The following is a 27,281-nucleotide window of genomic DNA, read 5'->3' as shown; positions in this document are numbered from 1 at the left end:
TCAGGCCCCTTGCAACAATACTTAAAATTTAGCTCAGATACTTCCCATTTCTTTTGATCTTTGCTGACATGTTTCTACACCTTGATTGGTGTTGACCTGTGGTAAATTGTTTGGATATAATGTTGAGACTTTGGAAAAAGTGTAAAGAAGAGCAACTAAGATGATTAAAGTCCTGGAGACTAAAACATATGAAGAATGGTTGCAGGATTTGGGAATGGCCAGTCTAGAGAAAATAAACAGTTGGGGGGGGGACATGATACTAGTATTCCAGTATTTGAGGCTGCCACAAGGAGGAGGAGGAGGTCCATTTATTTCCAAAGCAACAGAAGGCAAGACAGGAAATAATGGATGGAAACTAGTCAAGGAGAGAAGCAGTCTGGAATTAAGGAGAAACTTCCTAACAGTGAGGACAATTGACCAGTGGAACAGCTTGCCTTCAGACGTTGTAGGTGCTTCATCACTCAAGGTTTTTAAGAAGAGACTGAACAACCATTTGTCTGAAATAATATAGGGACTCCTGCTTGAGCTGGGGGGTAGATTAGAAGACCTCCAAGGTCCCTTCCAGTTCTATTCTGATTGATTGATTTGGAAAGGCACACTTCTTTATAGAAGGCCTCACAGCTGACTGCATACTGTAACAGAGCAAAAACCATGAGGTCAAAGGAACTACCCGCAGAGCTCAGAGATAGGATTATTGCAAGGCAACAGATCTGGGGAAGGCTATAATAAAATTTCTACTGCACTGAAAGTTCCTAAGAACACTATGGCCTCCATAACTCTCAAATGGAAGAAGTTGATACAACCAGGATTCTTCCAATAGCTGGTCACCCAGTCAAACTGAGCAATTGGGGAAGAAGGGCCTTAGTAAGAAAGGTAACCATGAACCCAATGGTCACTCTTATGAGCTCCAGATCCTGTGTGGAGATGGGACACAGTTCCAGAAAGACAACCATCACTGCAGCCCTCTACCAGTCTGGGCTATACGGCAGAGTGACTAGATGGAAGCCTCTTCTGAGTGCAAAACACATGAAAGCCCACTTGGAGTTTCCAAAAAAAAAACATGCAAAGGAGTCTCAGACTCAGAGGAACAAGATTCTCTGATAAAATCAAGATTGAACCGTTTGGCCTCAATTCTAAATGTTATGTCTGGAAGAAACCAGGCACTGTTCATAACCTGCCCCATATCATCCCAACAGTAAAGCGTGGTGGCAGCATCATGCTATAAGGATGTTTTTTTAGCAGCAGGGACTGGGAGACTGGTCAGGGTTGGGGGAAAGCTGACTGGAGCAAAGTACAGGGATATCCTCAATGAAATCCGTTCCACAGAGCTCAGGATCTCAGACTGGGCCAAAGGTTCCCTTTCCAACATGACAACTATCCTAAGCACACAGGCAAGACAACACAGGAGTGGCTTAGGGACAACTCTGTGAATGCCCAGCCAGAGCACTGACTTGAACCCTATTGAACATCTCTGGAGGAACTTGACAGTGGCTGTCCACAGAGGGTCAGTATCCAATCTGAGAGAGTGAGGATTTGTAAGGAAGAATGGCAGAAAATGCCCCAATCCAGGTGTGCAAAGCTTGTTGCTTCATACCCAAAAAGACTCGTGGCAGTAATTGCTGCCAAAGGTGCTTCAACAAAGTACTGAGTGAAAGGTCTGAGTACTTACACCAATGTGATATTTCATTTTTATTTTTAATAAATTTACACACATTTCTAAAATTGTTTTCATTTTATCATTATGGGGCAGGGTGTAGATTAATGAGAAAAAAATAAATTTCAAGAACTGCAGAATCAGACTGCAGCATAACAAAATTGACAAAAGTGCAGGGAGTCTGAACACTCTGAATGCACTGTACATTGTTAGGTATTTCTGTTCATTTTTACTGGACCTTTGCTGGTTAATGAGAGCTAAGTTTAATTTCAATAAACTTAGAGAGAGCTTGGGAAGGATTCCATGGATGAGAATCCTCAAGGGGAAAACAACCCAAGAAGCTTGGGAAATTTTGAAAAGTGAGATAATAAAGGCCCAGTCTAGCACAATACCAACAAAGAGGGAAAATAACAGCTCTCAAAATAAACCAGCATGGCTGCATAAAGAACTCTCTGATAAATTGAAAGATAAAAAGGACAAGTATAGAAAGTGGAAGAGGGGCACATAACTAAGTCAGAATATCAGCAAATAGCCCGAGCCTGCAAAGACGAAGTGTGGAAAACTAAGGCTCAAAATGAACTAATACTTGGCGACCAAAGTCAAAAATAACAAAAAAAGCTTATTTCAACATATAAAAAACAAGAATAAAGTTAAGGAAATGATTGGTCCATTAGTGGGTGAAAGTGGCAAGAAGGTGACAAGCAACAGGGAGAAAGCAGAACTCTTTAACTCATTTTTTGCATCTGTCTTTACACAAAGGGGAAAAACAGACCAACCTATCAAAAATAGTGCCATAAAAAACAGAATAAAAACACAAGTTAAGATAGGATAGGCAAGAAAATAGTAAGTGAGCACCTGTCCAGCCTAGACGAGTTCAAATCACCAGGACCAGATGGATTACACCCCAAGGTTTATTTATTTATTTATTTATTTATTTAATTTATATACCGCCCTTCTCTCAGAGACTCAGGGCGGTTAACAGGGCAATACGTAAAAGACAGATACAAAAGTTAAAATTATTAAAACATGATTAAACAATGCCCATAGTACAAATTTAAAATTAAAGTCATAATAACAAACCCACCCCATCCCATCAGGCCAGGCCCGCTTCCTTAAAGAGATGGGTTTTAAGGTCGCGCCGGAAGGAGCGGAGGTCGGGCGCCATCCGGAGCTCTACCGGAAGATGGTTCCATAAGTCCGGTGCACCCACAGAGAACGCTCTCCCCCTGGGGGCCACCAGTCGGCATTCTTTGACCGGCGGCACCCTGAGGAGGCCCTCTCTGTGGGAGCGTACTGGGCGGAGGGAAGTTGACGCCGGCTGCAGGTGCTCCCCAAGGTATTCTGGACCCATGCCATGGAGGGCTTTGTAGGTCATTACCAACACCTTGAACCTCACCCGGAAGACAACTGGCAACCAATGCAGCTCGCGGAGCAAAGGTGTAACACGGGAGTATCGGGAGACCCCCGACACAACTCTCGCGGCTGCATTCTGTGCCAGCTGGAGCCTCCGAGTGGTCTTCAAGGGTAGCCCCATGTAGAGAGCGTTGCAGTAATCAAGACGAGAGGTCACGAGCGCATGAGTGACCGTGCGCAAGGCATCCCGGTCTAGATAGGGCCGCAACTGGCGCACCAGGCGAACCTGGGCGAACGCCCCCCTAGTTACAGCTACAATATGGTCTTCTAAAGAGAGCTGTGAATCTAGGAGGACTCCCAAGTTGCGAGCCCTATCTACAGGAGGTAATGACTCACCCCCCATAATGAGGGGTGGGATATCCTGAATATCCCGGGATGCCGGTACGCACAGCCACTCCGTCTTGTCGGGGTTGAGACGAAGCCTGTTCCTCCCCATCCAGACCCGGACCGCCTCCAGGCACCGGGACATCACGTCGAGGGCATCACTGGGGTGGTTTGGGGTCGAAATGAAAAGTTGGGTATCATCAGCATACTGATGATACCCAACTCCAAAACCACGAATGATCTCACCCAGCGGTTTCATGTAGATGTTGAACAGAAGGGGCGAGAGGACCGACCCCTGAGGGACTCCACAAGCGAGAGGCCTCGCGGTCGACCTCTGCCCCCCCGTCAACACCGACTGCGAACGTCCCAGGAGATAGGAGGAGAACCACTGAAGAACCGTGCCTCCCACTCCCAATCCCCTGAGACGCCGCAGCAAGATACCATGGTCGATGGTATCGAAAGCCGCTGAGAGGTCTAATAGGACTAGAACAGAGGAGTATCCTCTGTCCCGAGCCCTCCAGAGATCATTCACCAGCGCGACCAATGCCGTCTCCGTGCTGTACCCAGGCCTGAAGCCCGATTGGTACGGGTCTAGATAATCCGCTTCATCCAGGACCAGAGGGAGCTGATGCGCCACCACACTCTCAACAACCTTCGCAAGGAAGCGAAGGTTGGAGACCGGACGAAAGTTATTCAAAACAGCCGGATCCAAGGTAGGCTTCTTGAGGAGAGGTCTCACCACCGCCTCCTTCAAGGCGGCGGGAAAACTGCCCTCACTCAAAGAAGCAGCTATAACCGCCTGGAACCAGCTTCGCGTCCCCTCCCGGGCTGCATAAACCAGCCAGGAAGGGCACGGGTCCAATAAACATGTGGTGGAGCTCAGCCTCCCCATGATCCTGTCCACTTCCTCCGGAGTCACAGGATCGAACTCCTCCCAGATGACGTCGACAAGATCACTCGTGTCCTGATCGTCCGATACTGCCCAGTCGGAGTCCAAACCGGTCCGAATCCGAGCGATTTTGTCCGACAGATGTTGACTAAATTCCTCGGCACGCCCCTGCAAGGGATCCTCACTGACCTCCTGGTTGAGGAGGGAGCGGGTCACCCTAAACAGGGCGGCCGGGCGATTATCTGCGGACGCGATGAGGGCAGCGAAATAGTTAGATCTCGCTACCCTCATCGCAGCGAGATAAGACCTAATATGGGTTCTTAGTCGCAATCGGTCGGATTCAGATCGGGTGGACCTCCAGACGCTCTCTAGGCCCCGTCTCCGACGCTTCATCTCCCGGAGCTCCGCGGAAAACCATGGAGCCCATTGGGATCTGCGCCGGGTCAGGGGCCGCAAGGGTACAACTCGGTCAAGTGCCTCCATGGCCGTCCTTTCCCAGGCCTCCACTAAGGCATCCGCCGAGCTGTGTTCTCAAGGAACTAGCAGATGTGATCTCAGAACCACTGAACTATATTTTTCAAAGATCCTGGAGCACTGGGGAACTACCAGAGGACTGGAAGAGAGCTGATGTAGTTCCCATCTTCAAAAAAGGGAAAAAATAGATCCAGGAAACTACAGACCTATCAGCCTGACCTCAATACCTGGGAAGATTCTGGAAAAGATAATCAAACAACAAATCAGCCAACACCGTGATGCAAACAAAGTCATCACTAAAAGTCAACATGGGTTTGTCAAAAACAGATCATGCCAGACAAATCTTACTGCATTCTTTGACCAAGTGACAAAATTAGTGGACCAGAGGAATGCTGTGGATATAATTTACTTGGACTTCAGTAAGGCATTTGATAAAGTAGATCACAACCTACTACTTGATAAGATAGAAAAATGTGGGTTAGACAGCACCACCACCAGATGGATTCGTAGCTGGCTGACTGGTCGTATTCAGTGTGTGGTCCTCAATGGAACAGCATCTACATGGAGGGAAGTGTGTAGTGGGGTGCCCCAGGGTTCTGTTCTGGGCCCAGTGCTCTTAAACATCTTCATCAATGATTTGGACGAAGGGATAGATGGGGAACTCATCAAATTTGCAGACGACACCAAGCTGGCAGGAATAGCCAACACTCCAGAAGATAGGCTTAAGATACAGGAGGATCTGGACAGGCTTGAACACTGGGCGCTATCTAACAAAATGAAATTCAATGGTGAAAAAAGTAAGGTTCTACATTTAGGCAAGAAAAACCAAATGTACAGGTATAGTATAGGGGGTACCTTGCTCAATAGTAGTAACTGTGAGAGGGATCTCAGAATCCTAGTGGACAATCACTTCAATATGAGCCAGCAGTGTGCTGCAGCTGCCAAAAAAGCCAACACAGTGCTAGGCTGCATTAACAGAGGGATAGAATCAAGTTCATGTGAAGTACTAATACCACTTTACAATGCTTTGGTAAGGCCACACCTGGAATACTGCATCCAGTTTTGGTCACCACGATGTAAAAAAGATGTCGAGACTCTAGAAAGAGTACAGAGAAGAGCAACAAAGATGATTGGGGGACTGGAGGCTAAAACATATAGGGAACGGCTGCTGGAATTGGGTATGTGTAGTTTAAAGAAGAGAAGGACCAGGGGTGACCTGATAGCAGTGTTCCAATATCTCAGGGGCTGCCACAAAGAAGCGGGAGTCAAGCTATTCTCCAAAGCACCTGAAAGCAGGACAAGAAGCAACGGATGGAAACTAGTCAAGGAGAAGCAACCTAGAACTAAGGAGAAATTTCCTGACAGTTAGAACAATTAATCAGTGGAACAACCTGCCTCCAGAAGTGGTGAATGCTCCAACACTGGAAGTTTTTAAGAAGAGACTGGACAGCCATTTGTCTGAAATGGTATAGGGTTTCCTGACTGAGCAGGGGGTTGGACTAGATGACCTCCAAGGTCCCTTCCAACTTTACTATTATGATTAAGATTTAGAGATCAGTTTATAGCAAATGTGGAATGAAGGTGTATTTGTATTTTAAGAGACAGCGACAAGTTAATTGAAATATACTTGCTCTGAATGAAGGGGAAAGATTCTTTTTCTTACTATATCCTTCTGGAGGGTTCTTCCACACATAATTTTTAATAAAGTTATTGGGGAAAATAGAATTTCTACCCAGAGCCCTCAGATTTTGGGGGCTGATGATCAGCAATTTTGAGAACAGTGTAGTCATGCTCACAAAATGGCGTCTGGGTGGTGCGCCTTGCTGGTCATAAAGTAGGTGTACTGGGGAATGTGCTGTTACAGAACACCAATTTGAAGAGAGCAACCTGCTGTCCCATCTGTCCCCCCCCTCCGTCACACTGTATTATTCCAATTTACTTTGTATATGGGTACACTTTCAAATAACTGATAGACTCATGCAGTGCTTTGCAGTGCTCAAAGTTGAAAATGTTTCAGAAAGTAGCATGTGTGTAAACAAACCTTCCCAGGGAGGAAAAGAAATTTATGGGAAATAAATTCCTCCAGCAAGGGCCTTCCTCCCAAGAAAATAACTGTTAGCAGCAGCAGATACTATTTTTATAAACTACAATCAACATAGCTCTCAGCCTATTATAAATACTTACAATCAATGTATAACAAAACAATTTATAGTAACCCTTTCAACTTCATCCCTGATCTGCAAGTGGGATAATCCAGGTGGACTACCAGATGATTGAGAAGAGCAATTATTATTTTTAAAAGGGGAGGAGGAATTGGGTAACTAAGTACCAATCAGCTCATTATCTACAGCACATCAGCAGAATACATTTGGTTTATAAGCATTTAAAAAATTAAGATTGCTTGTAACTGCCAGCATGGATTTATGAACACTAAATCTTGCCAAACCAGTTTGATAGTGACAGATTGATCAATTTAGTTGACCACAGGAACGCAGTGAATACAGTGTACCTTGACATTAAATCCTCTTATGAGAGTTCAGTAGAAAGATGGGAAAATACAAACTGGACTATGCTATTTTAGATAGAATCAGAGCAGATTAAACAATTGTACTCAAGTGCATGTTAATATACAATCAGATAATTGGATGGGAGACCCTGTGGTTGAAGCTGGTCTCTAGGGCAAGTTAATTGTTTATTTTTTTATTTTTTTTAATTTTAATTCCATTTATATCCCGCCCTTCTCCGAAGACTCAGGGCGGCTTACAAGCTTAGCAGCATTGTTGCATTGGCTTCCCAGCTGCTCAAGGACATCCCTATCTAAATTGCTTGATTCCATTGCTGCAAGGCTGCTAGATTTTGGAGACATAAATCTGGAGTGGCTCAGTTCATGGCAACCTTGGATTTATTCCGTTTTACAGGTAGTCTTCAATTTATGACCACAACTGAGCCCAAGCAAGACAGCTTTGTCCCGTTTTACGACTTTCTTGCCAGTTGTTAAATGAATCACTGCAGTTAACTTAGTAACACAGTTGTTACATCTTGCTTCCCCATTGACATTGTCAGGTTGCAAAAGGTGATCACATGACCCCAGGACATTGCTAGTCATAAACACATGCCAGTTACCAAAAATCTGAATTTTGATTGTTAGTACTCTTTACCATTTTAAAAACGTTTTGAGCCTCTGGCTGGCCACAAATTTTGGCCATTTTGAAAATAATTGAAATAACTTCTGGCAGTCAAGATTTATTCTGCAGCAAGGATACACAGGAACATTCAACCCAGAACTATTAAAATCAAATTGTAATTTCTTACCTGACAACACCCTATCAAGTGGCCCTAGCCTATGGAAGATATAATCAGAAGGATGGAAAAAAGGATTGGATTTCCCCAATGGGCACAGGATGGTGAATGCAGTCAAAGCAATGAAAATGAAACTACATGGTCTTTTGAGCTTTTTTATTTTTATACATTTTTGTATTAAAAAGGAAAAAGCATAATTACCACAAATTACAAAGGACTAAAAGCACTACTAGAATAATGAGTCACATCAGCCTATAAAGCAGATACTCTGAATAATATTACTGTTTATAATACAGGCTCTCATTCAAGTATTTTACAATTTTTCCTCTTCCTTTCCCCCCTCCCCAATGTGATGATCCTAGCACATGGGTCAAGAATTATATACTATTAACAGGAGATGGGATTGTGCATGGTAGGCTATATTAAGATCTTTTCCTCCCAGGTGATATATGGTAACAGTTGTTTTTAAAGGTTTTTTCCCAAGAATAAATATAGCTGAAAGTGAATACAAACTCTTATTTGGTTTGTCTTTAGCAGCAAGCACACACATGTACACATCCTGCTCATGGAAAGCAGGTATACCAGACTCCCTTTTCTACTGTGACAGTTTCACCTGTGTACAAAACAATCATGGCACATTTTCCAGATTGTTCATCCAACATTTTCAGCAGCTTAATACAGATTTCACACCAATGAAACTTCAAACATCACAGTTGTGCACTACTGCGGGAACCAAGCCAACAATTTTGAGGGGAAAGATTTGGCCATATGCCTGTTCCAGGCATGTCACATAAATGCTGTTATCAGAAAGTGGTCTTGGGAGGGCAAAAGCTCCTACCAAGAACATCATATCCTTAACTGTGGGATCTCAGTGGCCCAAGCCATTTTCTTGTACCATGATGCAGAATGTGGAAAAGAGAATTAACAATAACTAAGAAATATGAGTCATTTCTGTGAAGATGAATACATGCAAAAATAATGTCACCAGAGAAAAGGAGGGTTTTAGAGGGCCAGACTTGGAAGAACAAAATCTGTAAAACCAAACAGGAATGGTTAAGCCCATGCCCTTTTCATGTATCCAGTCATAGAATATGCTCATCACAGATAAGTCGGTCCTATGTTCAAGTGTCTTCAGAAAGTGAAAATGTAAACTAGCAGAAAAGGTATCTGTAGATTTTCTTAGAAAAGTGTCCGAACCCATGTTGCTGAGATGAACTCTCCCACCCCCAATAAACCACTCATTTGAAACTGATTTTTTTTTTAAAAAATGGAGGCATCTAACAATGTTAATTACACACTCCCTCTTAAGCCTTTCCAATCGTTAGACAAATCCAAGTTTTAGAAGGTTGATATGGATAGACAGAGACCAGAATTTGTGGTATTAACAGATTTGATTGCTTAACGAAAGAAAATAAGCAAGGCATAAATAACTCCCATCCCAGCCCTGTTTAAACAAGTAAACAAACAAAAGGTTATGGTGTTGTGTATTAATAGTACAATCAAGCTACCAGGAGCAAGAAAGGCAAATACAAATCTTCGCACTATAACTGGAAAATTGTGAGGAGGAACAAAAACGGGTAGAGACATGACAGCACCAACATGTAATAAAGGTCACTTACTTTCCTGTCTAATCTAAACCAGATTTCAACTTCCCCTTTTACTTGGCCATAAAAGTTTAGACCTATCCAGAATGCCTTTTGCTTTGTACTGGGGAACAGAAACTTTCACTGATTTAGTAATCTCAGACTAGGGAATCACAGAAAGCTTCTAAATCCCAACTGAAAGCCTCTGTTCCCAGAAAGTACTTTCACATATGATCAGAGCATAGGATACTCATAATTTTATTAACATGCACTCTTCCTTTTTGCCAAAGAAATCTCTTCTATTTATAGGATTGGTGTGGTGCCTTCTGATTACGGCTAGCCTATAATTACATGCCTGTAACTTATTCTACCAAGCAAGTCATCAGTAAATCCTTCCAAACCTTCTTTCAGTGGCAAGTAACTTCTCTCAAAAAGCAAACCTTTATACAGTCAAACCCTGCAACATTGTCAAGATTGACAAAAATCATTGGCATTGTTACAGGTATCGCAGGTTTTTATTCAGTTATTTTTCTTCTCCTACAATCTACTACTGCCTTAGTGCTCATCTTAAATTTGCAAAAATGACATTTGTATAACCACACATAGCAGCGTTCGTATTCAGAAAAGCCCAATTCTTCAGGGTTAGGTAGAACACATTTCCAGAATTGCTTCTAAGAATGCTTTTGAACAAGCGTCCATTGATTTTAAACACATAAGCACTCGCTTCTATCTCATGGTTCCCAAACGTATGCTTTATTTCACGTTGCGACTATGGGACTTAGGTTTGCAAGGTTTGCATGGCAAAGAAAATACTGATGACCACTACGTGGCAGCATATCTTGTAGTTGCAGTAGTCCTAATGAAAATACAGGCATTCCAGTCCATCTGCCTAACTACTAATTGAAATCCTGGGATAATAAGGATTTCAGCCAATTCATAAAATGGCCATGATATTCCCCAAAGTTCCATTTTAGAATAGCTCTCATAATGCAGCATACTCCGTAATAACACAATGTAATTGAGCCTGGTGAAATAGTGGAATGCTCATTTTCATTTATCATGCTTTAATGACAAGATGAAGTTTTGTTATAACAAGTGACACAGCAAAGAAATCAAGCAATACCCTGATGCTCTTCAGCCATGCTAGAACTATAGGGTGTGCTTTGTATGATCACTGCACTATCACTCATGAATACTCTGTGGCAAACTCCCATTAAAGCAAGCTTGATACAGCTAAAAACAGTAGCATCAGGCAGCACTAACCCTGGGCATAAAGTCCCATCTCCTTAATTATCTACGTATTTAGTACCAAACCATCCACAAGAGGTTATAAATCAATGAACCGCCCTAATATCACACTCCCTGAAACACTAAATTAACACTTATCTGCTCCAAATGAGTAACTGCGGGACTTAATGTCTGTTATTGTCTCACCAAAGTACTTTTCAGCATGTTAATATCAAGGATGCACCTGAAACATGAACTCTAAAATGTGGAAGTAGCCAAGACATCTGACAGTTCTAGCAGAAGAATCGGCAAAAAAGATGCAGTATGCCTTGCCCCACTTTTTCTAGGGGTATGAGGTGCAGGAAATGGAGGAATCAATTCTCAGCATTACAGAAGGGCCTTCTGCAAATGCTTTACTGAGAAGGGGGAAGAAGAGGACTCTTTTAACTTAAGCCATAGTACATAGGACCACATAAACAGCATTGCACCCTTTTACTACCATTATCCCCTTTGGAGCTATATGGTAAGCAGGGATGGCATGAAATTCCTCCCCCTGCTGATTTTCCTGCAGAACACAGCACACTAGGAAAGTTAACAAAAGGTTGTCGGAAACATAATGCATGTATTTCCTTCTCTGCTGTTTACCCCTATAGTTCAGGACAGTTGTTTTCTACCTAATTTCAGCCATGCAAATAGCCTCTGAAAATTCCAGCAATTAGCCCAATAGAAGCCAAGATAAGCCTGATGCTTTGTATAAAGTGGTGTGACACAGCCGATGTGGTTCCAATTCATGAAGTGATTTTGTCTGTACGTGTGATGCAAGAACATCAAAGTGATGCCTGCAACTACCCAACAGTCTCAACAGCAGCATCCTTGGCTACACGGTTATTTCAGGAAAGGGGGGCAGATTATCATAGCTATTATTAAAAAGAATACAGAAAGGGAATCCTGTGCAAGTAATTAGTACTAGTAAGCTACCTCAAATTCAGAAATGATTGGACATAAAAATCCTACTTTGCTTAGGATAAAGCTGTTTTCCTGTGCACGTATTCTTTAATCACATGGATGAAAAGCAAGGATGTATGCCTTTAGATCCACATATGTTTTACTCTTTTACTGGTGCAACTGCCTGCCTATCCTGGAATAGGAAGATTTCATAAAAGAACAAATGAGTTCCTGGCCTGTCCTGGTGAGAGAGAGAAAAATGGTGGCGCACCTGGAAGTCTAAGTGAAGCAATGGCAGATGCAGTTGTAGCAGAAAGGACACTAAAACAGTTGATACACATACATCAGCATCAACTACACAATAGCAGAAGTTGCAGGCTGAAGTGCCCCAGTATCCCCCCTGCTCTGGAGAGAAGCTGTTCGTGTGGCGTGAACCAACATTCAGCTAGGTTTTGTATTGTTCCAGTTGATGCGGATCACAGCTGGGTTAAAGGGAACAGTCATCAGCTACTGCAGACAAGAGTCACTGAACAGGAAACAGAAATATATCACAGTCTGGCTGATTCCCAAGGAGATGCCATTTTCCCAAAATGCTCAAGTCAGGGATGCCTACAAGTTCCCAACTCCACAATAAGGCAACTTATTATTTTGAAGGAAGGAAGCAAAAGAAACAGATTTTTTTTAAACAAGTTTTTTGTGTTTTGTGTTTTTTTTTTAAGTGAAAGCTGTATTAGCCAAGTCTTAGCATTCCTATGCGAGGGGAGACACTGTGCAAGTTTATGTTCTACCCATCACGCAAAAGAACTGGGCAAGCCCAATGCAAGTGGGCCCACTTTCAGCCAGGGTCCTTTGGTTCATTTCCAGTCGTAGGTGTCTGATGGAAAAGATGAGCAGCATAGAGGGAGCCACAACGTAAGTAGTGGTGGTACATGTGATAGTAGCAGACTCCTCTTGTGCATTGCTATATCCAGAAGGGGCGATGCCTGCTGAACTTGGAAAGCCAAAGGCTAGTTCTCCAAATAACACCACATTGTTCGGTCCAAACTTCCAGCTTACCAAGTGGGCTGCATAGTTGTTAAGTGTTCAGAGGGAGGAGAAGGAGCTGGATTGTGAGGCTGCATGATGCAGAGTAATTTTGGTTTATCCAAACAAACTATCAATAATTTAAAACTTGATATATATATATATATAATATATATATATATAATATATTTATATTTATAAAAATCTCCCCTTTCCCAACCCAACCTAACCCCTGAAAGGCGCTAAGACATGAAAATGTGAAGGTCTGGCTCCAATCAATGACTTAAATCACAGCGAGGAAAAAGATGCATTCAGCTTGGATCATCTTGTTTTTCCAGCCAACAAGAAAAATCAATGCGCTGTATAGCCCCACCTCCCGAAAGCAGCCTGGCCGTGGGCTCCTACATTCCAACTCCCTGCCCCCTTTTCCACTGGTGGTTCTAGCCTGTCTACTTCCCCACTGTTTGAGTTTCCACTGTGGCTGTGGAAACTGCATGTGGCTGGCTCAGGTTTTTGGCATCTTCCTGGCTTGATGAGTTGGGGACTTGGCTGGATGAGGCAGACATTTGATTGGATGGAGTATGGCTGACAGTCTTGCTAGAAGACTGAGATGGGTATCGCTTCCTTCCATCTACTCCTATGGTTGCTGCATATCTCTTGTGGCTACCTTCTTCCCCTATAGGAGGCTGAAAAGGAAAAAAACAAAACAAAACCATTAGACCGATTTATATAGCATCTCAATACTGTTTCAAGCATGACTTACACACACACACACACACACACACACACACACACACACACACACAGAGAGAGAGAGAAATATACAGAGCTTTCTTTGTTACAGTATTTTTTAAAAGTAACACTACCTCAAAGTCCCTCCTTTTCCTTAGTACTTGTTGCTTGGCCCACACTTTCAAAACTGAGATCTTAAAAAGTCTTTTCATTTGAAATATTAAGGGGAAGATTTTATAGTCATTTAGCAAAAAACTTTTAAGAGAAAAAATCAAAGAGGGTAATGACCTGGAGCACTCAACTTTGCCATGTCTGAACTGGGCAAACTAGAATGAGGCCTTAGGAGCGGTAGTCCACTTTAAAATATGGCTTTCAATTTTAGTTCCCAAGTCTTGATATCCATACCTTCATTCACAATTATCTGAAGATTTTCATATATGGCCGGGCTATTTTTTTTTTAAAATAGCATTATTATTTTTATTATTTTTTGCTGCTTAGCATTTTCATGCAAGTGAAGGGTTGGCTTTTTTTTCATGACAGTTAAGTGAGACATCATGTGACCACACAGGATTTTTTACAAATTTTTGCCAGTCATTAAGTGAATCACTGTTAAGGCAGATATCATATATCCATGACTTGTGACCTTCCCTGCCAGCTAGCAGTAAAATCTAATTTCACCTTTTTTCCTCAGAGCAACCATCTTAAAGTGGCTGAGAGAATGTGTCAGGACCAAAGTCACCCAGCCAGTGTTTGCAATTAATTTGCAAGCAGAATTTCCCTATCATTTCATATTATTTTGAACACATTAACTGACTCTGCCTGATATAGCCATAAAAATTGGAGAAAACACAACCATTAGAAATATTTGTATTACAAGGAAGAAGCAGTTATTTGTACCCACATCAACTCTGAAGTCTTCAAGGCGGCGGAATTTGCTGAGGTATTCTTGCAATTTGCAGGCAATGTCCAAATTTTTGGCTTTGGAATATTTTAAGAAGGCCCAAAACTTTTCAAGCCCATAAAGCTGGCCTATTAACAAGAGACAAAAAAATGAAAAATAAGTCTCATTTAATATAGATGTCGGAAGCCATAACAATTTCATTTCAGCAAATATTAGTGACAAAAAATTGGCAACTTATGTGAACAGACTTTTAATTACCTGCGCACACATTGGGGGGCAGGGAAGAGACAGAGGGGACAAGAAAGCAGCTGGCCCACTTTTTAGGGAAGAGAAAGCAGCATAAAGCTAAAAGTAATCTTGGCCTCAGAACACAAGAGCTTCTCCCAGTATTCATGTCTTTTTGAGAGTTTTTCCTATGAGCAGTACTCAAAACATCCTTTCATACTATAGTTTTGGAATCAGAGGATAATCAATACTCCAACTATTTATTCTAAAGAAAGACTGCATAATTATTCCCCAAAATATCAGCCGCTTTATGTGCTACCCGAAAAAAAATCACTTACCAGCCTCAAAATCTTTTATAGTTTCTTCTTGGAAATCTTTAAATATGTCAGGTCGGAATTTTTTCTCCAGTCCATAACTGTAATATCTGAAGAGGCACTCCAGTCCATACCTGCAAGACCATATATCTGTAATTTCAGATACTCTAATTTTCCTTACAAGAGTTTATTTGATCAAGTCAGACAAACTATCTGTATAATATCTCTTTAAGGGCTATCACCATATTTGTTACTAAAGCCAAGATCAATCCATGTGTCCCCCTTTCCATATTTAAAATGCCAACTATGATGATGCAATAAATAGGTTTGGACCTACCTGTACCCTTCCTTTCCATCCTCCAGAGCCAGTTGCTTAAATTCCTCATACATTTTCTTGTTAAAGTGATCCCGAAGGAAAAAGGACCAGAATCTAAAGAGAGTATTCATTTCCTGGGACTGGCCTATGCCCAGTCGTTTCCGTTCTGGATAAAAACAAAAAGGAAAACTCTTAAGAACTTAAGTGCATGCCAATTAAAATACTTCACTTCATCCTCATGACAAAATACACACAATCCCCTTCCTTATGTTTCTGTTATACACAGAATTAAGAATCTGCTGAATGCCTGGGCCTTTGGATCTTGAAGCCAGACAGAGAGATTTCTGTAGCAATGTCATTTATAGGGCACCCAAAGGATTGCAATCATAAATGATATCATATAATGAATGGAAGAAGACTGGCTTAACTGCCCACACCAGTTAGACGTGATTAAACTACAACCTCACATATAGCTTTATACAACTGAACAGATAACCAAGCAGAACAGAGAAGGTTTTTTGTCCAATTCACAATACGCCCTGCTCATTGCACTACATGCAGATCTGGTCTACAGATTACTACTTCAAACAATAATGAAGGTTTGCAAAGAATATCACTTCCAAGAAGGTAAATCTGGCCAAGATATTAGGCAAACTACCTGCTCCATTCACACAAAAATCAAATACATGACAACTTCAGCAGTATCTACACAATTCACCATTAAGGCAGCGCCGGCGATACTTGTGGTAGACATGTTGTGTGAAGCCATTTTCTTTCAGGAGTTCGTGGGAAGGATGCTGGAACTTAGGCAATGACTGTGGGGTGCAGCCATAGCTGCCTATAGCCGGGGTGCCTTCTGAAGGACTGGAACTAGAAATTTTAAAAAATTATGTCAATATAGGAACCAGTTGTTCAAATGTTCAGAAGTAGATACAGACACATTACAGTAAATTAGATTTTAATCTGACAAGCTTTTTCTGAGAGTCTTAAATGCTAATTAAGGAATTATTTTGAGTAAAAAAGGCATTGACTTATGAGGAAGAAGAGAACTCATATAGTTTCTTCAATAGGGTTTCTCAATCTTTTGTTCAACTGCATTGAAATCATTATGCCTTCTAGTACCTGATGGATGCTGTTCGAGGTCTATGCTCCCGAGAATCCATCACCCAACCAACGTGACATTCCATTGGGGGATTTGAACTGTGCCGTGTTTTCCTTTTCCGGGGTGTCTATAAGAAAGAGAAAGAACATCTAAGAGGTTCTCTATGAACACTAAAGGTTCACAAAGAATTCTAGCTGAGTCAAGAGATACCCAATATCTATAGGCACATAGAAGGAGCTGATGCGCAGGCCTTACCTTGGCATCTATCAATCTGCCTTCCTTAACCACTGGGTAAAACCGGGGCGTCTGTGTGGGGTCTTTCAGCTGAGGTGTACGAGGGGTCCGAGGAGTTCTTGCATTGCGGTAGTTTGGGGATTCTGGCACAGTTGTTGGCAGAGATCGGGCAATGGTTGAAGGTTCGGGCACACCAAAGAGTTTATTTGCCAGAGCATCAGTGGGAACTACAATGAAAAAAAAAGTAGCAATTAAACTACACAGTGAGACGGACGCAGGAAATCAGGGCTCTACCTTCTGGGCCAGAATTCTCCCTGCTGGGGGCCCTAAAAGGGCCTAAAGTTGCCCCAAAGAGGATGAAGGAGGGGTGTCTCATCGATCACGGAGAAACAGCGGTCTTTCCGTTGGATCCAAAGAAAGCCCTCCAAACCGGCAGGGGAAACACTGACTACATTCCTGTGGCCAGCTATTAGCCAATGACAACCGAAGAAAACCACCTATTACACAGGTCGGCAACCCGCGGCTCTTTAAGCTGTCTCCTGCAGCTCCCAGTCGCCCGGTGCGCGCGCACCTCTCCGAACGGGCAGTGGTGCGCATGCACCTCTCCACCTTTGGAGAGCTGCGCACGCACCTCTCGGAACGGGCGGTGGCACCGCTCGTTTGGAAAGCTGCTGGAGCCCATTTGCAGAGCTGCCGCCTTCCTCCAAAGGCGGCAGCTCTGTAAACGGGCCGCGGCACTTTCCAAAGCGCCGCCCTTTTGGAAAGCTGCCGCAGCCCGTTTGCAGGCTGCCACCTTCCTCCGAAGGCGGCAGCTCTGTAAACGGGCCGCGGCACTTTCCAAAGCACCGCCCTTTTGGAAAGCTGCCGCAGCCCGTTTGCAGGCTGCCACCTTCCTCTGAAGGCGGTAGCTTTGCAAACGGGCCGCGGCAGCTTTCCAAATTGGCAGCAGCATGTCTGCAAACGGGTGGCACCGCCACCCATTTGGGTGGAGGTGCACGCGCACCTCTCCAAAGGTTTGGAGAGCTGCGTGTGCACCTCCCCGAACGGGCGGCGGTTTGGAGGTCCCGGGGGTGGCTCCGGTGGCGCCCGGGCTGAAGGCGGCACTGCAACCCAACGCCCATCGCCAGGGAGACCCATCGCCGCGCAGGTGCCTCCTGTTTTGTGCATGCGCGAAACATTTTGTTTTTTGCACATGTGCGTGCGTGGACGCAGGCACGCGCACTTTTTGCGGCTCCCACTTTTTTTGTGTGTGTGATGGAACTGGTTCCGAGTGGCTCTTTTGCTTTTTCCAGTTGCCAACCCCTGACCTATTAGCAGATTGTAAACAGCATGTTTGGAACTGGGTGAGAATATTGATCCTTTACTATTTTACAACTGAATTTCCTGGGAAAGACTCCCAAGAAGCTAAAAACATCCGAATATGAGAAGGAAGGGGATTGTAGCCCCACCCTTTCAGAGGAACGGAAGCAGCATTTTAAGTTCTTTTATGGGGAACAGAAATACATAATACTGAAGTGGAAGTAACATAAAGCTACAGTTTGAATAAATTTGAGAACTGAGTTAATTGTTAAGATTTTCTTTTTTTGGGGGAAAAAACCCATTGAGGTGAAATGTAAGAAATCAGCCCTTTGTCTTAAGAGTGGAAAGTGGATTTTGAGTGACATCTAGTGGTGGATTTGAGTACTGCACTACAACTAGCTTCCAGGCTGCTTGGTGACCTAACTTAATGGAGAACAGCTGGCAATAAAGAAAAATATTTTGGCATACTTATCACCCTGACCTTCTTGGATTATAAACACCTATTGAGCTTGGACCTCTAATCTCAAGAACTACTGGGAAAGAAAGAAAATATACCTGATGATAAGGAAGATTATTTTAAAAAATGGAATATAGAGCTGTCAAGGGAAATGTCACAACTTGGGAGACAAAAAATGAAAAGAGAAATTGAGGGAGAAGGAAAATGGGAGTTGCTTTAGGAATATAAATGGGCGGAATTCTTCCTCTCAAAATACTCTACCTAAATTGTCTTCTGCATTCCAAGCAACTTTTACAAAAATAGAAAGAAAATTCCTGGGCAATTTAATTCCCTTGGCCTCCAAGCTACTTGGCAAAGAAAGAAAGCGAGTTAGACTTAAATAGAAGATTCAACCTATTAGAGGGGGCATTATATGATTAAATATCTGTTTGAATATGATTAAAAGAATGGATGACCCTTAGATATAATTAGACTGTCATAATGAAAAATATGATTTAGAATTAAAATAGCATTTTTTTTCTTTTTTTAATATGGGAAATATGAAAATAAGATAGCTGGTATGAATAAAATTCTTAGCTATTAAATGTAATTAATATTAAGAAAATCATAACTGACAGTTATTTCAAATATTGATGGGAAATCAAACTTTAACAAGAGCATGAAAAACAGGATATTGATTTATGAATTGATATTATTGTTATTTGTATAATATTAGTAAAATATGATGAGGATGTTCATATTTAACTTGGTATGCATCAAAGTAAATGTGTAATGAGGGGAAAATGGAAAAAATATGGGGAAGAAAGGAGGATCGAGGGGGGGGAAACACTGGATTGTGCAGTATTGAACAGATTTACATTGAAGAAGTTACTGTTAAATAAGTGAACCCAGATAACACGTTGTTTGCTAAGCACAGAAGATTGTAACTGTTAAAAATCAGTAAGATATTAAAAAGAAAAAGAAGTGAAAACAACAAAGTTTTAAAAAGCAAGCATAAAATTTTTAATATATGCTGCTCGGGGTCACCTTGTGTAAGATGGGCGGGTATATCAATTTGATAAACAATAAAATAAAACAGGAAGACCTTCTAGATGCTTTACATGCAAGAAAAAATAACCCCAGAAGACCAGAGAGCAGCAGATTAAAAATACAACAGTGTAGACTGAATGGTCAAAAGATCCTACGTGGAAGACTCCTAACTGAAGTTTAGTAGATGAATACCTGAAAACCCTTACCTTGCTGGAACCTGGGTGGTCCTGGGGGAACTTCTTGATTTGGATCAACAGGAGGCTCAGGGGTAAGTGTGTCAAACTGCTCTCTGCTGATCATATTCACCTTCTTGAAGTTTTCTACTTCTTGCTACATTTCAAAAGATCACAAATGAAAATTAGAATACATGACTAGAAGAGATTTACACTTTATGTCTTTCAAGTCAGGACAGCACCAAAACCTCACTGGGGACATAGAAAGTGGGTCCCTAAACAGGTAACTACAAGAATAACTGTTGCAAAATACCAACAGTGATATACCTCGCCATCTCAGTGTAAGACAAATCATCATAATTTCAAAACAAAGCTTCTGTGTATAGTTTAGTTAGGAATTCCGCATAAGACATCAATGTAATTGTGACAAATGCCCTTTTCTGTATGTCTGCCTTGCGTTCATATTCACCAGAGACAGGTTACAAAGTTAATAGAAGGAGCTCATGAAAGTAACATTCTGACTTCTTCACATTATTTTGACTTTTTTTTCCACGCTCAGCTCATTTTTAGTCACATTTAGGAACTGAGAAATTTCAGGAGCAGCTGACTATGGGGAGATGACATCCAAAATGGACAATTTAATGCCTTTTTCTGATCTACTCTATATATGAACAGATTAAATACAATTATCCAATTATGTTTTATTGAGCCCACAGCTATCTAATGATTCTGTATTACATTTTAATATAAACATCCTCAGATAATATGTCACAAAGTACAGTACAAATCTTCCTGTATTCACCACTGAATTTTCTTTTGTCAAGATAGAAGTAATGGAGAAGTGCTGCAAAAGTCTAAGGATCTTACTGCTGTCTCTGGTAAGCAATATAGGTAGTCCTCAGGTTATGTAACCAGTAAAGTTCAAAGTTACAAAGGCAGTAACTTTAAGTTCCTGCCATCACAGCACCCATGCATTTGCATGATCGCCATTCAGGCACATGGCAACTGGCTTGCACATACCATGGTCGCCCCATCCTGCAGTTAAGTCATCATTATTTGCGGCCTTCCCTGCCAGCTGTCCACAGCAAACAGTATTGGGTAGTTGGCAGGGAAAGTCACAAGTAGCTCCCATGACTTGCTCTAGCTACTTTTTCTCACAAAGAGCCTTGCTACAGAAAATAAGATCCCAGGGATCGTCCTCCACAGCACCCGCTTCTGCCCTCTCTCCTACCACCTCTTTGCTTGCCAGCCCCTGCTGCTGGCCTGCACTGTGTAGAGCACCTGGCAGTGGAATCTCCCTGCACTCTATAGCACCTGCTCATGGCAACACACACAACCCCACAGCACCCACATTCTTTGTCTGGGATTCTTGCCCCTTCCCACTTAACAACTCATATAGTACTGGTATTATGATAACAAATTGGAGGGCTACCACTAAGTGATAACATTGCACTTCATTGCTGTTGTAACCCAAAGCTACCTGAAAGAACTATTTTCATCTGCTCTAAATTAGTACCTTTAGTAACCACCAGAAAACCCAAGTGAAGCCTGTTAAGCACCATACATTTAACTACAGATCCATGTTTAAAGTCTCTCTTTTAAGCCCTGAAATATTGTAAGGGCTTCAGAATTTACCAAGCCAACTTAGTGCCGTGTGTCTTACCCAATCAATATTGTGGCTAGCAAAAATCATCTTCTTTGTTTTACGTTCCCAATCATGAAGATGGTTCAATACCTATTTATGAAATAAATTAACTATTCCCACGAAAAGTTTGGTTGCCCAATCCATTTATCACAGCAAGCTCAAACATATCTGACATTGTTGTAGGAAGAAGTTACCACAGAAACAGCACAGTTGACAGAATAGGGTGAACCATTACAATTTTAGAGAATAGCTGACTGAAAGTTCAGACTGATCTTTGTGCAGATTAATATGAAGACATAGTCAAAAGATGTCACCCAAAGGTATGACGATTCCAGCTCTACTACAGAAAATGGTACCTTGGACTTTTAATTTAGAGTCTTTCTTCTTCCATATTTCCAAAAGTAAAAGTAGAATATACTTTTAAAACAGACATGTCAAACAGAAGGCCTGGGGGCCAGATCCGGCCCGCGAAGTGGTTTCATGTGGCCCGCGAAGCCATCCTAGAAACAGTGAGGGAATGGCCCCCACTGCCTTGGCCCTGGCCCAGAGACCCTCCTTCTGCCAGAGACCCTCAGATCTGTCCCACTCCTGCCCAGGCCCCCATAGGCACCCTTGATGCGAACGATGTAGAGCTGGCCATGCCCACCCAGTAGGCCATACACACGCTAGCCACGCCCACCCAGGCCATACCCACCCGGCCCCCTGAGGGCAACCGCAATGCTGACGCAGCCCTCAATGAAATTGAGTTTGACACCCCTGTTTTAAAATGTCAGGGTTGAGGGAAAGCTGAATGGAGCCAAGTATAGGGATATCCTCAATGAAAACCTGTTCCACAGTGCTCAGGATCTGACTGGGCCAAAGGTTCACTTTCCAACATAACAAGGATGCTAAACACACAGCCAAGACCAACAGGAGTGGCTTAGGAACAACTCTGTAAATGTCCTCGAGTGGCCCAGCCAGAGCCCTGACTTGAACCCTACTGAACGTCTCTAGAGGAACCTAAAAATGGCTCTCCACCAACTGTCGCCATCAAAGCTGATTGAGCTTGAGAGGATTTGCAAGAAAGAGTGGCAGAAAATCCCACCATCCAGGTGTGCAAAGCTCCAGGTCTGCAAAGCTTGCCACGTCAAACTCAAAAAAACTCGAGGCTGTAAATGCTGCCAAAGGTGCTTCAACAAAGTACTGAGTGAAGGGTCTGAATACTTATGCCAATGTGATGCTTCAATTTTTTCTTTTTAATAAATTTACAGACATTTTAAAATTCTGTTTTCACCTTGTCATTATAGGGTACTGACTGTAGATTAATGAGGGGAAAAATGAATTTCCACAACTGCAAAATCAGGCTGCACCATAACAAATCTGACAAAAGTGAAGAGGGGTTGAATACTTTCTGAATACACTGTATAATCACTTTTGCTTGAATATATATTAGAATGCTGGTATATACAAGAACAAAAGTCATCGGTCTAGATTGCAGGGAATAGGTGAAGGTGATTTGTACCAATCCTTCAACAAATACAAACTAAACATCACATTTAAAAAGGTCTAAGTGACAAAAAAGAAAGATATGTGTTTGACATGCTCTTGTTGAAAGGGATCAATTTAAGGTAATAGCATTCTGTTATAGAGCATAAGTTATGGTAACTTTTGTTATTTAAAATTTATAACCAGAAGCTGGCTGATTTCACCCCGTGACATGAGATAAATGTAGCAACACTGTCCTCACATTTTCTGGATCAGAATATAGAATCTTACTAAGAATGGAAAGCTATTCTCCACAACTCAGCTTTCTATCTATACTATTTCTAACACTTCACATCCTATCGATGCTAGTAGGTGTACAATAAAGTCAATACATAAGCCGAAATAACAGCCATAATAACTACACGAAAGAAGGCACTGTAACAAACCCAAAGAAATATCTGCCCACTAATATGCAGTGGTGATAAAAAGAGTTTTAACACTCATTCATGCCTAGAAAAGAAAAATATTCTGTAACCAAGAGCGATCAGATGGCTGGTGTGCTTGAGATCATAATCTTTATGGTGGTAGGAAACAAATGGTAGAACTTCCTCTCCAAAGCACTCAGCCAATACAGTTAACTGCTAGCTTGTCAGACATCGCATCCCACCAGGCTCAAGGTTGACTCAGCCTTCCATCCTTCCGAGGTAGGTAAAATGAGGACCCAGATTGTTGGGGGCAATTAAGCTGACTTTGTAATAATGCCGCTTGGGGGTGGTGGTGAAAGCCCTAATAAGCAGGCATATACATAGAATGAAGGCTACTGCTAAGCTTGTAAGCCGCCCTGAGTCTTCGGAGAAGGGCGGGATATAAATGGAATTTTTATATATATATATATATATATATATATATATATATATATATATATATATATATATATATATATATATATATATATATATATATATATATATATATATATATATATATATATATAAAAATACATGTACATATATGAGAGTGTAAAGGTAAAAGTTTCCCGTCTTTTTCAACTCTAGGAGGCAGTGCTCATTTCCATTTTTTGGACAAGGGAGCCAGTGCTGTGCAAAGACGCTTTCATGGTAATGTGGCCAGCATCTTTCACCACTGAGCCATTGCACCATCTGAGAGTATATTGGCTTTTACATAAAACAGCTCTAATCAAAAGGAAATTGCACCCAAAATAGAAGTGCAACTGCAGATAATTTGATATTCATAAATCCATTTATAATCAATTCCTGACTCATGATATCTGATAAGATAAAAGATAAGGCCCTGCAAGGCATTAAGATATATGTGAGGAAGTTAATCAATGTTTAAAGGAGCCCCACCAAAGAAATGCCTGAAGTCAATTATGGACTCAGGGTAAACATCTGCTTTCTGAATCTACCATTTGGTTAAGGTTGGTTTTTTTTTTATACACATGTTCACACACAGGTGGGTGAGCAAAATGCTTTTTTATTAGTATATTGGTTCAAGTTGTAATAATGCACTCAGGACCTTTGCTTAGTCCCATCTACACTATATTCATTTCACGTGGAATAGGATAATAAAACCTGATTCTCACCTTTATCTGAGAATATTCTGGTTCAAACTGTTCTGTCCATAAGTCCTGTTCATAATAATATAGTCCATCATTGATCACTTTGGCCAATTCTGAGCTCATCTTTGCCCTGGAAGTGTGGTTGCCTGTTCTATCTCCCCCTGGATGACGGCGCAGATAGGGGGGTGTCTGTGTTACGATCAAAATTTTATTTACGTCCCTGTCATCAATCTCATAGTCTGAATCCTCATCTGACCAATCAGTGAAAGTGTTTTTACGACCATCCATCTGTTCCATTTCCTCATCAAAAAGAAAGTCCAATTCCTCTGGTTCATCCTGATCCTTCTGCTTCAGTGGTGTTCTAGACTCTTCTGTTTTCTGGTAAAAAGGGAGATAATGTTGTTAAAGTTGGAGCTGTGGAGCACTAAGCTTTAATACAACGCTCGCAGGAAAATTACAATGAATTCCCAGTTTCATCCTCAAAATAAATAACTCAAAGCTTCACCTGAAATACATGACTTGAAAACAAAGTCCATTTCATTTAATCCTGCATCACATTACACACCTGCCCACAGAGGAAGACTAAGAGAAGGGCAGAACTATACAGGTAGTCCTTGCTTAATGTCCATCCATTCAACAACTGAGGACTGTAGCGAACGAAGGGACTTGTGACTGCTCTTCAAAATTCTGATCACTGCAGTGCCCTTGTGGTCTCACAAACAAAATCCAGGCCCATTCAGGTTTATGAATGCCTTTGGCCACTCACCTGCCGACTGCCACTAGTTGCTCTCATCACCTGGCAGGGGCCTTTTTTTGTGCCTTATGCATGGCCCTTGTTTGCACGAAAGAAGGCCCTGGGTGGGGCATGAACAGAGGCTCTCGTTGGTGAACAAACAGAAGCCCAGGGCAAGGTGTGAGGGAAGCGCCCCAGGTGCACTGCCATGGAAGAAGGTGGTATGAAAGAAGGTCCTGACCAGTAAGTAGTAGTGCAATGTGGACGGTATGAAGGCAGGCAGGGCTAGGCATTAGGGGTAGCAAGCAGCCAAAAGGGCAGAGGAGGCAGTCCCTTATCTTACCAAGGCTTGGAGGGATCAAGCCATGAACGGCTTGGATTCAGATGGGTTCTTGCTAATGATTGGTGGAATTCAGTGAATGACAGCACCAGGGATTGCCATTGCTAAATGATGTGGTCCCATGTCATAACATTTTGCTACAGCATCACTTAGTGAAATTTCAGTCCCACTTAACCATCATTAACCAAGGATTACCTGTATGTACTTCTGGCAGTCAAAAGTTGCATTAAAACAGGCCAACCAACCCATACCCTTGTAAAACACATAAACAACACTGTGGACTATTTGTCATCCCTTTTTTTGTGTCTTTATCAGTTTCTCTGTCTGAAGCAAAAAAAAAAAATCTCCACCACTGGAATTGCACAAAATGGTTTCAATTTCAAACATAGACTTCAGTTTTGAATTCAACCCTGATCTCCAAGGGCACAGTATATGCCTATCTAGTCAGTCTCTTCAAAATGTTCTGTCTTTTTTAAGGTTAAAAAAAAGATAATGGTATCCCTACAGGTTTTACCCCGCTAGTCATGACTGATGTTTAAGTCCGCCTTCTGTATCTATCTTCTATATGTCATTAAAACCTGTAGAAAGACTGGCCTCCAATGCAATTCATTGGTTACCTTGGGTCTGATGGGAGATGGCCTAGGCCTCTTCTTCACTTCAATCCATGCCTCAGAGTCCAAGTCAGGCAGGCTGGCAGAAAGACCTTTAGGCAGTGTCTTCAAATTACTAACTTCCTCTGTCTTGCTTGGCATGGGACTGGCAGAGCGGGGAGAACCAGGAGCAGATTCTGTAACATGTATTTAAATAAAGTATCTGTACATGCAAAATACTCATTTTACAAAATATCAACAAAAATAACTCTATAACGTAAAATTAGCCTTGAATGAAAAGGAAATAAAGATGTAGCAACTCTTACAGGAGAGCCAACTTTTAGTTTTAAGACAAATGGACAAGAAGTTGTCATTTACATATTTTAATTCTAATTTGCATTAACTATGTATAAAACATATAGGTTATATCATGTAATTTTTGTCAGAGTTTTACTTGGCCTTTCATTTTTATAAATTTAATATTTTATTTATTTTTTCTTGATTTCTTGGTTACTTAACCTTTTTTCTTATCCACTTTTCTAGTATAATCCCCTGACACATCATACAGCACCAGTCCAATCCTATCAATGCTTTTACCATCAGAAAAATACAACTAGAAGACATATTATAAAAGAGACAAACCTGTTTGATCACTACAAAACATGCTAACAACATACTCATAACATGAGCATAGGGAGCAAGTTTGTACATCCCAATGTCAGGATTTTAAAATGGGGAGCTTTCAAAGACAAACAAAAATGCACTTGAGATATTCTTTATCCAGAATACATGCTTAGGTGTTGGCAACAGATAATTGAAGCCAAATGGAACAATAACTTGCACAAGCAAGGCAATCTAGTTGTGCTCACAATCTACTAGATCCTAGAAAAGATAATCAAAAAACAGATCTTTGAACAACTAGAAGCAAAGTCATAACCAGTAGCCAGCACAGGTTTGTTAAAAACAGATCATGTCAAACCAATCTTATTTCATTCTTTGATAAGTGACTAAACTAATAGACCGGCGAAATGCTGTGGACGTAGTATTCTTAGATTTCAGTAAGACATTTGATAAAGTAGACCACAACCTACTCCTTGGAAAACTAGAAAAGGTGGAATAGACAACATCACCACCAGACGGATCTGTAGCTGGCTGACAAACCATTCTCAACGAGTAGTCGTCAATGGCACTACATCCACATGGAGAGAAGTAAGCCATGGGGTACCACAAGGTTCCATCTTAGGCCCAATATCTTCATCAATGACTTAGATGAGGGAATTGAAGGGGAACTCATCTAATTTGCAGATGACACCAAA

The 27,281-nt window shown here is 41.7% G+C and overlaps 1 protein-coding gene across 4 annotated transcripts in view; it reads right to left on the bottom strand.

The window, feature by feature from the left end:
* Nucleotides 1-8,195: 8,195 nt before the first annotated feature.
* The window catches only part of LARP1 (La ribonucleoprotein 1, translational regulator), an 86,902-nt gene continuing 67,816 nt past the window's right edge, over nt 8,196-27,281 (bottom strand). For all 4 annotated transcript variants that reach the window (XM_081320438.1, XM_081320439.1, XM_081320441.1 and 1 more), the window contains exons 10-19: nt 25,993-26,162; nt 24,327-24,680; nt 19,648-19,771; nt 16,678-16,883; nt 16,443-16,549; nt 16,039-16,190; nt 15,342-15,486; nt 15,029-15,138; nt 14,466-14,593; nt 8,196-13,518 (exon numbers count right to left, since the gene is read on the bottom strand). In XM_081320438.1, coding sequence (XP_081176564.1) covers nt 13,282-13,518; nt 14,466-14,593; nt 15,029-15,138; nt 15,342-15,486; nt 16,039-16,190; nt 16,443-16,549; nt 16,678-16,883; nt 19,648-19,771; nt 24,327-24,680; nt 25,993-26,162 — 1,733 coding nt within the window. In that variant the 3' untranslated portion in view covers nt 8,196-13,281. The remainder of the gene's footprint in view (nt 13,519-14,465; nt 14,594-15,028; nt 15,139-15,341; nt 15,487-16,038; nt 16,191-16,442; nt 16,550-16,677; nt 16,884-19,647; nt 19,772-24,326; nt 24,681-25,992; nt 26,163-27,281) is intronic.

This window comes from Vipera berus (assembly GCF_964194415.1).
Source record: "Vipera berus genome assembly, chromosome: 2".
Lineage (NCBI taxonomy): Eukaryota > Metazoa > Chordata > Lepidosauria > Squamata > Viperidae > Vipera > Vipera berus.
Note: the sequence above shows the minus strand (reverse complement) of the source record. Positions and strands in the feature narration are given on the sequence as shown.